General features: G+C 37.1%; 1 protein-coding gene across 1 annotated transcript in view; it reads right to left on the bottom strand.

The window, feature by feature from the left end:
• The window catches only part of LOC109833586 (LRR receptor-like serine/threonine-protein kinase ERECTA), a 14,527-nt gene continuing 5,248 nt past the window's right edge, over window positions 4,259-13,537 (bottom strand). The window contains 12 exon segments of the mRNA XM_020401315.1: window positions 4,259-4,783; window positions 10,109-10,479; window positions 10,830-11,177; window positions 11,482-11,610; window positions 11,798-11,871; window positions 12,048-12,119; window positions 12,201-12,269; window positions 12,722-12,793; window positions 12,891-12,962; window positions 13,039-13,110; window positions 13,202-13,273; window positions 13,486-13,537. The exon segment at window positions 13,486-13,537 is cut by the window's right edge and continues 17 nt beyond it. Of these exon segments, the coding sequence (XP_020256904.1) occupies window positions 4,427-4,783; window positions 10,109-10,479; window positions 10,830-11,177; window positions 11,482-11,610; window positions 11,798-11,871; window positions 12,048-12,119; window positions 12,201-12,269; window positions 12,722-12,793; window positions 12,891-12,962; window positions 13,039-13,110; window positions 13,202-13,273; window positions 13,486-13,537 (1,760 nt within the window). The 3' untranslated portion in view covers window positions 4,259-4,426.

Raw genomic sequence — 13,537 nt, 5'->3', positions numbered from 1 at the left:
TACTACATGTGTGAACACCGAAATATTCTGTGATCCTAAAATGCCAATTATGTTTCTTTTCGGAAAATGCATATAACTTCGAAGGACATGCGTAATCAGCTTCATTTCCCTCGGCCTGACCTTTTCTTTGTGTATTCATAAAACATATTGCATCATAACTTATGCGATTGCTTTAAACTTGCTTGAATTTGACTTTCTTTTTGATTGAGTAATCAAGAATAACATTAACCAATTGATCCTTAATCTTTAATAAATCACCAACTCTGAAAGGGATGTCATCATCTCCTCTATGAGTTGAACTTTGGCCAATGCATATATCTTGTACTGTGAAAGAACGAATCCACTCATCATCTTCAAACTCGTTGGGAGGTGGTTCTTTGTACTCAACATATTCATTCTTAACATAAGCCTCATCGGGCCAATCTGGATTCTCTTCAACATCTTCACTCACAAATTGCATGCTATCAATTGGTGCACTATCTTGATCTTCACCTTCAGAGTCGTTACTTCTTTCATCATCTTCTATTGTTGACCCTCTTAACAGCCTCATATTTTCATAAGAGACTTCATTGTTTACGATATTTGACGTTCCACTGAATGAAGGTGCACTACTGTGAACGTTCTATCAAAAGTTATGGGCCAATTGCATATTATTTTTAGTTAGTATTCTCGTGGGTCAATTTTCGTAACTCGGTGTAATTCCTTAACCAAGTCACAGTAACTATATGATTTCGAGATCATTAATCGCGTCGTTACCCTCTGACGTATATTGACATATTATTCATTCCATAACTAATTTTCCACCATAAGAGAAAACAATAAAAAACATGTTCAACCAATACAAAAGAAGATTATATCATTTAAATGCAAAAATTTTAAAAATATTATCAGAGCAACCCAAGATGCAAATAATTTCATATGATTTTGACCAAAAATCCTAAACTCCAAATTAAAAATCCTAAACCCTACAATTGAGCATTCTATGCCCTAAAAGTTGTAATTGAAAGTTTAATTTCAATTATAGCAATCAACACACAAAGCATTCGAATCACCACAAATAGAGTTCAAACCCTAGAAATTTATTTTTGAGAAAAAATCCTAGATTTCTACATGTCAAAAGAGGAGAGAAGGAAGAGAAATTACCCTAAAGATCTTAAGCAAACTTTCACGACGAATTTCGGCCTCAAAATGGGGTTGAAATTGATATGGATGGCAGCAAAACGAGAGAGCGACAGGTTTGGAGAAGAGAGAGTCGGCTGGGAGAGATGAGTTTGGGGGAGAAGGGATTTGGTTGGTTTATATAGGGGGCAGGACCCAGAACAAGTAGTCGGGGTTGGCAACCTCGACTATTGTGTCCCTTAGTCAATTTTCTACTTCTTTAACTTGGGGTTGTCCACTCTCTGCTAAATGGTAAGGGTTGGGAACCCACACCATTTTGAATTAGACATTTCGAAATGGGCGGGGTTCCCAACCCCGACCATTTATGAGATGGCTAAATTAGTCGGGGTTTCGAACCCTGACTAATTTAGCTGCCAAACTGTAGCAGGGTAGCAGGTGAGCTCCTAATTAGTCGAGGTTGGCAACCCCGACTAATTAGTAACGCGATTAAAAAAAATAGACTCACACTCTGATCACGATGTTGACATGACGAGAAAGTGGGTTGATTTTCGTAATAAAGATTGAAGTGGGTCGAAATTTGGGAATAAAATTGGGAATGGGTTTAATTTGAAAATTTCTTCTTTATTTATAATTATATTTCCAATCCCCTTCCCTTAAGAGATATAGGTTAGGATTCCATGTCCATGAAAGAGATATTTGATCAGATATCAGAGTAGTTAATCTAACTGAAGCATTTAAGTTACATATGTCTCTCCCTATGTATGTTTATGGGATCCTAGTAAACTGTAATGGTAAACTTTCCACATCTTTTCCCTATTTCACAGAAGAAAATGTGTACCGTCTTCTTTTACTTGGTCTTCGATATAAGCTTCCCCAAAATATTAGGATCTGTACACGTCTTTGTCAAACAACACAAAAGTTCCCTGTCTCCTTGATTTAGAAATGCTTATTTGTGGTTTAGGAAAGAAGCAATTTGTTCCAAGACACCCGTACAACTTGGAACCCTGATGACCTATGCTTGCAGAAAAGATTTCATCTAACATGATTCTCTTCTTTGACATGAGCTAGCATCTTCAGTATGTATATATATACAACCTTACAGATTTTCATTTAGTAAACCAAACTTTTTCTTCTTCTTTTTTCTTTTTTTTCTTTTTTTTTTTCCTCCTTCGGTGGGAGGTAGCTATCAAATGCTTAGTTGCTCACGCGATGGGTGGCTTGCCTTTAATCATATTAAATTATCTTAAACGAATATAAGAGGATATTCTTTGGCACCCTCTGGGAACAATATAAAGATACTCATGTTTTAGCGTTAGAAAATTTTGTGCCACATCTGTAAGGCCAACTAGTATATGAGCTCTCAAATTATGGGTATAAACAGGTACATGTATTAATTGTACAATAACTGTAAAAGCCTTGTCTGCGCCTTATCAAGGTTTCATACAAATACAATTTTTCACCATATGTTTTTCTTACGTGCTCTCAGTGCGATGTGGATCTTCTCCAATTAGGTGTTAATGGGGGAAGTGTGATGTTTTAAAGCAATTTTTCTATCATTTCTGGTCATTTATTGTCCTTGTACCTGCAGTTATATATATTGTTTTGTGTAATTTGCTCAAAGATAGGGAAACAACTACTTTTCTATTTTCAGAGGCCATCCTGAAGTGTGTACTAACCAGAGGTTCCTTTTGATTCTCAGCGTAAAACATTAAAATAAATTATGATTCTCTTATACACTATCTTTTTTAAAGTGTGATTCCTTTTGATTCTCAGCGTAAAACATTAAAAAAATACGATTCTCTTATAGACTATCTTTTTTTAAGTGTGACTATGTTTCACTTTCAGCTGCGGTGTTGCGAGCTTATACGTGTCATTTGACTGATCATCTCTCTTATAATAGGTCATATAAGAGATGATGTTATCATGGTTCATAAAAATAATCCATTAAGTAATTAATCATATATTTTAATATTGTGGAATGGACTACTTAAACCTATAAGATTCCTTCAAATAGCTTCTTTTCTCCTTCAGCGAGGTCAATGCTTGTATTTGTTTTCTCAATTTTGTTTTTGAAGATTACATATGAAAATCAAGCCATTGAATTCTTATAGCAAAGTCAAGCTGGGAGGATACGGCAGAATATGCCTGGCACATACATAAGCATTTCCAGCATGGCACTAGTTGTGTTAACATTGATGTGTTATGCATCTATTTCATTATCAAACTATAATCCGTAAATGTCACTCTTACGGATGTAGCTCTTTGATGGTTATACGCTAGACTTGTGTAGTGCGTAGAAGAATCATGCGGTAACAGTAATCAGGGTGCAGCCTGCACTACGTGTATACGTATCACTATTTTTTTTTTTTTTAATAGTTGCAAGTATGTTGGTCACACTCATTGATAGTTGGCGATGAGCTAAGCTAGTTAATTATTATTAACAATATTTGTCTTACCGGTTATGATAAGGCAAGGTTAAGAGCTGTGGAATACTTGAATTGGTTTTTGTTTCAATCAAGTTACAATAAGATGAGATACCTTCAAAATACTATAACATGGGTCATGGGCCTGGAGGCCTATTCTTTCAAAACAGTCACATACAATTGCCTCTCAAAGTAAATCATATCATCTTGTTTTGAGCAGGTTTATTTTGAACCTGCAATTAAGCCGGCTCTAAACTCTGTAGGCCCACTTGTGGAAGTCGAAAGATACAAAACTAAGCACCTCTGTGATTTCTGAATATCAGTGTTAATTTCTCGGTATAAAACAAAATACCTTTTTTTTTTTGCTTAGCTTGGCTTAATGATGTTACCTAATTTATATGCATAATTCTGTAACAAGTCACCTCCTCCATGACCTTCATGACTTTCACATCACGTTCGTCCACGTTCAATCTAAGCGACCAAGGTGACGAAATTTTGGACTACAAAACGGTATATCTAAATATACCCTTACACCGTGGAATTTTCATAGCTCCAGTAGCCTGGTGACTAAATAGTTCAACTGAAATGCTTTCTGCAATTCTCTATTTGAAATACAATCAATCTAATCCCCCACCGTACCCTTCCAGGCGACCGAACTCAACGATCTATAGTGAATCACTGATCAATACAGCTAATGCAACAAATACTACCACGAAGATTAGGAACATAACCTACTAACTTTTACCATTACAGTAACTTTAAGTATAACGATACATCCCACCATCTTATCTTACAACGTAGAAACGCCATCCCCTCCCCAAAAGAGGCCCAAACAAAAACGAAAAAAAGAAAAAGAAAATAAAAGACTGTTCTGATTATCAGTCTCATTCTGTGTTCTGAGAGATCACCTCATTAAACTTTAGAAAGAGCTGGGTATCAGATGAAGATGAGCTCAAAGAAGCAGCAGAACAGGTTAAGGCATCACTGCTCCTCAAGTTCATGTACTCATCAACATAGCTCGTGGCTGTGCTCTGAGGAGCCACAGGCAGAGGGGTAGGTTCCACAAGGGACTCGAGAACTCGAACTACCTCATGCATCGTGGGCCTATCTGAGGGCTGCTTCTTGGTGCAAAGGAGAGCCAGCTGGAACATTTTCTTGACTGCACCAAGGTCTCGACAAGTTGATGAAATGTCAGGGTCTACACTGTCCATCACCGTGTCATTTGCTGCCTTTGATAATATCTGCCATCCAAAAGATTTACACATTAAAACCCCAAAATTTGACAATATCTGCCATCCAAAAACTTTACACGTTAAAAACACAATTTACACGGGAAATAAAATGAGTTAATTAGTCTTAATTTGTTAAATACAAAATTTACAAAAGGTTAATTATACCGGTCAAAAGAGTTTACCCCTCAAAATGAGATTGAGGGTTTACTGATCCACCTCTTCAGACACGCTACTATTTATAAAAGAATAGTAACAATTTGCCCTCTACCCTAACATAAGAAAAAAGCTAACTAAATTTTGGGGTAAGCTACATTAATCCTATTCTTCTATTTGGTTATTAACTATGATCATATCCTTCTTAATTACCTATAACCAAGTTCTTTTAGGTCTTATTTTTCTCTCTTCAATGAAAAAAAAATCTTACATAACAGGTTAACCCTTCTTTACTCTAAATGGGTTTACTAATCCTTCTACCTAATCCCTCTTTCCTAAATATTCGCCAAAGTGAGCCTACATTATTGGGTACGATAAAAAAAGGTATGGGTATGGTTGTGTACTAGTGTGGAGACAAACCACTTTCAATACACTGAAAGTGGCAAGTGGGGATGTTTTGAGATCTAGCCAGCCTACCCACCCACATGATAAGGTTAAGGTGGTGGACCCTTTGTGGTCATATTCACAGATTGCATTCAGTTATGAGAGCTTCATTTGCTGATGTATCTGTTATCAGTTGTAGCCAAAAGCCGCACACTTTGTCGGATCAGTTGTACCTAGCAATGTAACAACTAGTGTAAACATGCATAAGATAAGATTTAGGCCAAATTAGTGGAAACTCCATTTTCAATTTTTCAGCCATATTAATCTCAGGTCCCAAGGGATATGGTTTCAACATTCAAACTTGTAACAGATAAAAAAATGAAAAACTTGGAACTAACAATTCGTTAAAGAATTTTTCATGCTCCCAGGTATGTTACAGCATGTTGTCTAAAATTTATGCCTCAATTTAAAATTCAATAGACAATACTTTGTAGTGTTAACCAATCTTTCTCCAGAATAGGTATGTTGATAATTTGTCTTTTGAAGTGAATGGTTAATATAGAATTGGCGAAGAAATTGAAAAAGAACAGGTTTTGGGAAGCAGGGATCTGTTTGGAAGTTGTTCAGTCGACCGCGATGCTAGGCCAGTCGACCGAATACGTGAACGAACTCAGGTTTGATTCAGGACATGGTGCGGTCGACCGCCAAACCCTGTAATCTTTTCTTATTTTCTATTTTTCTGGTCGGTCGACCGCGACGATTTAAACGGTCGACCGCAAGTCGAGTCAGGCCCAGATTTGGTTTTTATGTTCTGTTTGAGATTTGTGTTTGGTATAAATACAAATACGATTTTAGGGTTTTTAGGTGAGTTAATTGGGGATATTTGGAGCACAGAAAAAGAGTTTTTTCTGAACTATTGGTTAGAATTTTGTTTGAGAGATTAAGAGCTTTATTTGAGATTAATTAATAATTTTGTAATCTCGGTTTGTACTATTCTTCTCTATTAGTGAAAACCACTCTCATTCTCACCCCGTGGACGTAGGCAACTTGCCGAAACATGTAAAATTCGTTTGTGTCGTTATTTTGGTTGTGTGGATCTCTCTTGGCATTTGTGTTTGTCCTCGGCACCCCTACGTTTGGTCGCCGCTCACAACAAGTGGTATTAGAGCTTTGGCTACGCTTGGGTTAGGTGGAGTAGATCACTTTGAAAGCTCATCTAGGGCTTCAGTTTGTGATAAAAGTGGAATTTTTACTATTGTAGATCTTGTCTATCGTCGTGTGGGGTGAGATCTTTCGGAGGCTCTTGTTAGGGTTTCGGTTGGAGGTAAAAAATCTCTTCTTTTAGTTTGGATCTATTCTTCTGTTGTTTCGCATTGGTTTGTTGGTGCTTTGAGAAAGGAGTTGTGGAGGGTACTTCTGGCGTAAAGACCATTCAAAATTTGAATATTCTCTATGAAGATGAATGTGAAAAAATTTAAGGACACTGACAATTTTGGTCTTTGAAGATTTAAAGTCTTAGATGCGCTCAACGCGCAAAATTTGGAGGATGTTTTGGAGTTGGACGAAAAACTGGACGACATTGAGAAAAATATTTAGAAAAAAATGAATGTTAGGTCTTGTCTAACACAAGATTTAAAATATGATGTGATCAATGAGACTTCGGTAAAAAAATTTAGGAGATTCTAGAAGGCAAAGTATTCGACAAAAAGTGTGAAAAATCGCTTGCATTTGAAGACGAAGCTTTATTGCTTCCAATTGAATAAGTGGATCTCCATTGGTGATCACATGAACCACTAAACGAAACTTCTTGCGGATTTGGTGAATTGGATGTTATGATTGAATATGAAGACAAATCGCTGTTGTTGAGTTTCCTACTCTTATTAATGGGAAAGCGTCTCTTTCAGATAGTGAGGTCACCGCAGCACTTGTGAATTATCAGATTCGGAAGAAGAATAATGAGATTTCGATTGATACAGTAGCAGGGACATTGGTCGCAAGAGAAAAAAGTCCAAACCGAAGTAGGTCGCAATCTAGATGAGCACATTCTGCAGTTAGTAGGAATCAGGGTACCTTTTGTAAAAAGGATGAATATTAGAAGTCTGAATACCCAAAGTTGAAAGATCAAGCCGGGAAGAATAAGGAAAAAGTTATACAAGCTTCAAAAATAAATATTGCCAAAGCTAGTGACGACAATTCAGATTCGGATTCTTCGAGTTATTCGTGCCCTACACTACCATCAGTTTGTGTTGCCAACTCTACGAAATGAATATCGAATTCGAATGCTTCTTACCATATTTTCTCTATGAGAGATTGGTTCTCCAACTTTGAGTTGTTAAAAAGAGGGGATACCGTGCTCATGGGTAATAATCACGAATGCGCTATTGGTGGTATCGGTACTGTTCGGATTAGGATGTGTGACGAGGTGATTAAGATGTTGGAGGAAGTGAGGTTTGTTCCGTTATTATCAAAGAACATCATTTCATTTGGAGTTTTAGAGGTAACAGGCTATCAGATGATCTTAGAGGATGCATATTTGAATGTTACAGTAGGATCCATGATTGTGATGAAGGGCGTCACGAAAAATAATTTGTATTATTTGATTGGGAGCACGGTGACTGGTGAAAAGCTGACGACTTCTTTTGATTTGGCTAGACTATGACATTTGAGACTAGGATATTCGAGTTTTGATGTCGTGCATGGATTGGTGAGAGGTGTTTTAACCTGCAACTTGAAAATCCTGTGAACATGTTGGTGTGAGCAAAAAGACCAAAGTAGAGTTCGGCACTTCTATGCATCGAGCGAAGGGTATTCTAGGTGGTGTTCACGTAGGCATTTGAGGACCTTCCAATGAGACATCATTAGGAGGTAATAGGTATTTGATTTCCTGTGTTGAAAACTGTTCTAGGCATTTATGAATAAGATCCAAACGTAGCAGTCGGTAACCTATTCTTCTGTTGTTTCGCATTGGTTTACAGAGGAGTTCTGGTGTTGAGGCTTCGACATATTGGAGTCATCTTATTCATAGGTTACCGACTGCTACGTTTAGAGTATTTGAATCTAGTGGAGCTACTTCAGATTTTGAATTGCTTCGCATATATGATCGCCCAACATATTGTCATATTCATGATGTGATATTTGATTCGAGTGCACATTTGGGATTCAGGGTCATGTTTGGTTATCAGGTATTGAACTCTGATATTGTTCTGAGCATGTATGTCATATTTGACTCTCGACGTATAGAGTATTGGACAAATCGTTGGGATATCGCAGTAGGTGGAGTGATACAACTCCACGTTCTCCAGATCATTATGTATTATTTAGGATTCCAGCGGAGTTGCACAAATTAGGGATCATGTTGATGTGAATACAGATGATGAGTTGGTTGATCCGAATACGGTGGGTGGGCACAGTTCAGATTTGGCTATGACCGTTGGTTCATCACAGGTGGAGGTGTTTGGTTCGTTACATTTTGAGGTAATTTGAAGATTTATCAGTTGCAGATTTGTTGGTGATGTTGGAGAATGGTTGAAAACTCTTCTTGTTGATTTGAGTGCCTTTGGAGGCCACTTGGTGAACTACGTGAGGTTTGATTCCTTAGGCAAGAGAATATGGAGGCAGACATTTTATGATGCAGCCGGTTTGGTGAGTTCATACCGATATTTGGAGTTCGTTCGCATTCTTGTTTGGGTTCTTAACTTCTTGTGAATTGAGTCTATTGTCGTGAATTTGTTTCACTTCGTACTGGACACAACAAGTGAGACGTTTGGTTGCTATTGGTGTCGACTCAGTCTTGGAAAAACTTCGCTGAGATGGAGAATTATAGAATTGGCAAAAAATTAGAGAAGAACAGGTTTTGGGAAGTAGGGATCTGTTAGGAAACTGTTCGGTCGACCGTGGTGCTAGGCAGGTCGACCGAATACGAGCACGAGCTCAGATTTGATTCTGGACTTGGTGCGATCGACCGCGACGGTCGATCGCTAAACCCTGTAATCATTTTTTATTTTCTGTCTTTCTGGTCGGTCGACCGTGACGATTTCGTCGGTCGACCGCCAGTCGGGTCAGACCCAGATTTGGTTTTCCTGTTCTGTTTAGGATTTGTGTTTGGTATAAACACAAATAAGATTTTAGGGTTTCTAAGTGAGTTGATTGGGGATATTTGGAGCACAGAAAGTTTTTCTGAGCTATTGATTAGGGTTTTGTTTGAGAGATTAAAAGCTTTGTTAGTGAGATTAATTGGTGATTTTGTTATCTCGATTTGTACTCTTCTTTTCTATTAATAAAAACTCATCCCCTTCTTGCTTCGTAGACGTAGGCAACTTGCTGAACCACGTAAAATTTGTTTGTTTGTGTTCGCGCCGTTATTTTGGCTGTGTGGCTTTCTCTCTTAGCGTTTGTGTTTATTCTCGGCACTCCTACGTTTGGCCGCCGCACACAACAGTTAATATTAATATGCCCGCTCTACTGCTACTTCAGATTCGATTATTAAAACCTGAGTCAATAATCTAATAAGGGCAAGTAATCAATAATTTCCTCAATGACAGTCTATCTGTCATATATACCCCCATCAATGTTGTCATTTCTCACAACGTTGCTCTGCTAAACTCAAGGTTCATTCAAGGCATGAACCAGGAGTATCAAAACCAATCATTTTCTAGGTGCACATTAAAGTGGAATTATTCACATGTACCACGCTGTGCATGCTACTTTGAATATCTAGACTAGATTCTACACTGCTAGGAAAAAAAATTAATCCAAAGCTCTTTTATGCACGAAAATGGGATGGATTGAGAAATTTACCAAATGATGAAGATTGCACTCATCATCCACAGCTTTCCTCCCAGTAAGAAGCTCAAGCAAGACAATGCCATAGCTATACACATCAGATTTATCACTAAGACGGGAGGTGCGCGCATACTCAGGATCGATGTAGCCAATGGTTCCCATAACATAAGTTGATGTGTGGGCTTTTGAGACACAAAGGATCTTTGCTATACCAAAATCAGTGAGATGAGGCTCAAGGTCCTTTCCGAGGAGTATATTTGACGACTTCACGTCTCTGTGGATTATCCGAGGACTGCAGTCATGATGGAGATAAGCTAGCCCTTGGGCTGATCCAAGAGCAATTCTCAGGCGGGTGGGCCAATCAAGCTTTTTCTTCTTTATGGGGCCTAAAAATTATAGAAATAACATTATGTAAGATTTGATGAAGATAAGAGGCTGTATGAGTTTGTTCTCAGTTCTGCTGGTGTCAAAAGTGAATATTGCATTTATATACAAGTTTTTCTTAACCTTGATCATCTACCAATCAATAGTACTGTAGTAGAAATAAGAACTTTACAGCAGCTATAAGGATCTTCATGCATCTTGAGCCTTTGTACAAGTTAAAAGACAAAAAGTAAACACATTCTAACTAGTGGAACGACAAGACAAACACAAATTGACTTTTTCCCACTGTTACGCTAATTTTTTAGTTGAAATTCAAGAGCTAGAAGAAAAAAGAGGGTTAAAAGAACTTTACCATGTAGAAGGTCCCAAAGGCTTCCATTCTCCATGTAGTCATAGAAGAGAAGGTTGCCATAAGGAGACAAGGAGTAACCTTGAAGGCTGACAAGATTCCGGTGCTTAATGCTCCCAACCGTCTCCAACTCAGTCTCAAACTCCTTCAGGCTGTGTGGATAGTGAGAATAGAGCCTTTTGATGGCAACAGGCTTGCAGTTTTTAAGTACACACTTGTACACAGTGCTTGATGCGCCATAACCAATTATGTACTTCTCGCTCAAATTCTCGGTCATCCTCATAATATCTTCATATACATGGAGGGCCATGTTCATGTGGAGGATTACCAGCTTAGGCGATATATTATTCACTAACATAATCAAATAATTAAATTAGTTGGGAAGGGAAGATATTGTAATGTTTATATAAATTCATATATATAACCACTCAGCATATATGATGACATTTCTAGAAATTTTTTGAGCACTAGAAAGAAAAGTGAATTAAGAACTTATTAAGTTTCAGATATCAACTAATGTTTGTGCTCTTCAGGGGAAAAGAAAACAAAAGACAAAAGTAGTAAATTACTAATACGTCTGCATTTTGCATAATAAATACTATAATAGAATGTGCTTATTATACAAATCTTCTTTATAAGTGGGAAGTGGAATTACCTGGTTTTGTCATAGAGCTGTCAGAGAAAGGGGGAGGACTATGAGGTCTGCACGCTGCAACCAAAATCATTAGGAGGATCACAAGAGCTCCTAAAGCAATGCCAAGAATGGCAGCTTTCGATATTGCTGCTGTTAAGAAAGAAAAAAGTTCAATTAGCGACACCATCTTTGGTAGTTAAAGAAAATAAACAGGGTAAATGAGAAGACCATCAAATTTGCTTTGTGCCAATAGTACTGACAGCTATTATGTACCCAATGTTAGGAGCTAGGTATAAAATTGACAAATCACTTGAGAAAGTAAAATGGCTTGCAATACCTCTTTGTGGTGGATGAGATGAACGGCATGAAGATCCAAGCCAATAACCACAAAGCGCAGGATTCCCTAGAAAACTGCAAGATATTTGTTAAATTTTGTAAGCTCGAAGAGACAGACTTATGCATTTGTATTGATATTTCTTCTGTATACTGCCCTCTCAGCAATTTGAATCTGTCCTCTACAGGCATCATGTAAGTTCTACAAATTAGATTGACAAAGTGATATCACTATTGAAGTTATTCTTTCTTACCTATCAGATGAAAATCGTGAGAAGTTGTTGGCTGTAGGAATATCACCAGCTAAGTTATTGTATGATACGTTCCTGTTCACAAATGTAGCAAATGCTTGTTGTGAGGACCTACTGGTTGACTTACAAATTTTAGAGAGATAATCGTGAACTTACAAGGCAACGAGACTGACAATATTGGTTAGAGATATTAAATCCCCTGAGAAATTATTGTTCTGTAAATTCCTAGAAGTTCCAAAACACCATATAAGATGTCAATGTTTAGCAAAATGGCATTCATTCACATGAATGAAATCAAAACATAAGTCAAACTGTTCTTCAATAATTGGTCTACATGAACTTAAAACACACATTAAGTCGTAACATATTGATATAAAGCTGAAGATTTATTCGTGAAGCATCTACGATTATAACTATAATGTCAATTGTTATGATTTTTTCCAACATAATCTCATTTGTACCTGAATAAAAAATGTGAGAATATCAATATTTAAATTTCTGTGAGATTTGTTATTGTAACGTAGATTAAGATTTTGAGCTTGTCTATTTCATTTTGATACCGAAGACTAAACTAGTTACTAAGGTACTAGCTAGTTACTAAGTTGATGTCATTTCTAAACTTATTATTATAGATTGATTTTGTTAAGCAACAAATGATGGAGAATGATATTACTCACAATGACATCAGATTTTGTAGAAGCCCCAGTTCCTGAGGAATCAGACCTGAAAGCTTATTGTTGGACAAATCACTGCAACACATAATTTGCCAAGAAACAGAAGTTGGTCAGGTAGCAAAGTGCAAGAAAAAAAAAGTACACATCCAAATTGTAATTTGAGAATATTTACATCTCCATTACACTCCGTAAGTTTCCAAACTCTGCTGGGATGTACCCAAAGAGGCGATTGTTGCTTAAGTTTCTACAACAGCAGGAGAAGGATGTTAACAGTGAAATGAAAGACATGAAGAAATTCTAATTTCATAAGCAGAACTTACACTTTCAAGAGATGTTCCAAATCACCGACAGAAGAAGGTATTGGGCCACTGATATTGTTGCAGGAGATGTCACTGCCATAATGAAGTTATCTCGTTAGGGAAGGTACAAAAGATAATTATCATCGTGAACTTATGAAATAAACCCTTTGTACTTACTACTTACAGAGTATCCAGGTTACTAATTCTTGCAAGCTCAATTGGGATGGGACCATTTATACTGTTTGATGACAAATTCCTAGAGGATATTCACAAAAAAAAGTTAAAGAAGTCCTAAGTTAGTAACAGACTCTCACAACTATTAATTAAAACAAACAAACATATACGCAAATAGTTGATTTCTTGTTACACGAGTCTATTTAGTTTTTTTAGGATTGAAATACAACAGGTGAACAGAAAACAGAGAGTTTAGTAATGAACATTGATAAAACTTTTGATGGCATAACTTACAAATAAGTCATCCTTTTGAGTTTTTCAAATGCACGCGGCATAGTTCCGTTTA

This window comes from Asparagus officinalis, chromosome 3, assembly GCF_001876935.1.
Source record: "Asparagus officinalis chromosome 3, Aspof.V1, whole genome shotgun sequence".
In the NCBI taxonomy this organism is placed as follows: Eukaryota; Viridiplantae; Streptophyta; class Magnoliopsida; order Asparagales; family Asparagaceae; genus Asparagus; species Asparagus officinalis.
Note: the sequence above shows the minus strand (reverse complement) of the source record. Positions and strands in the feature narration are given on the sequence as shown.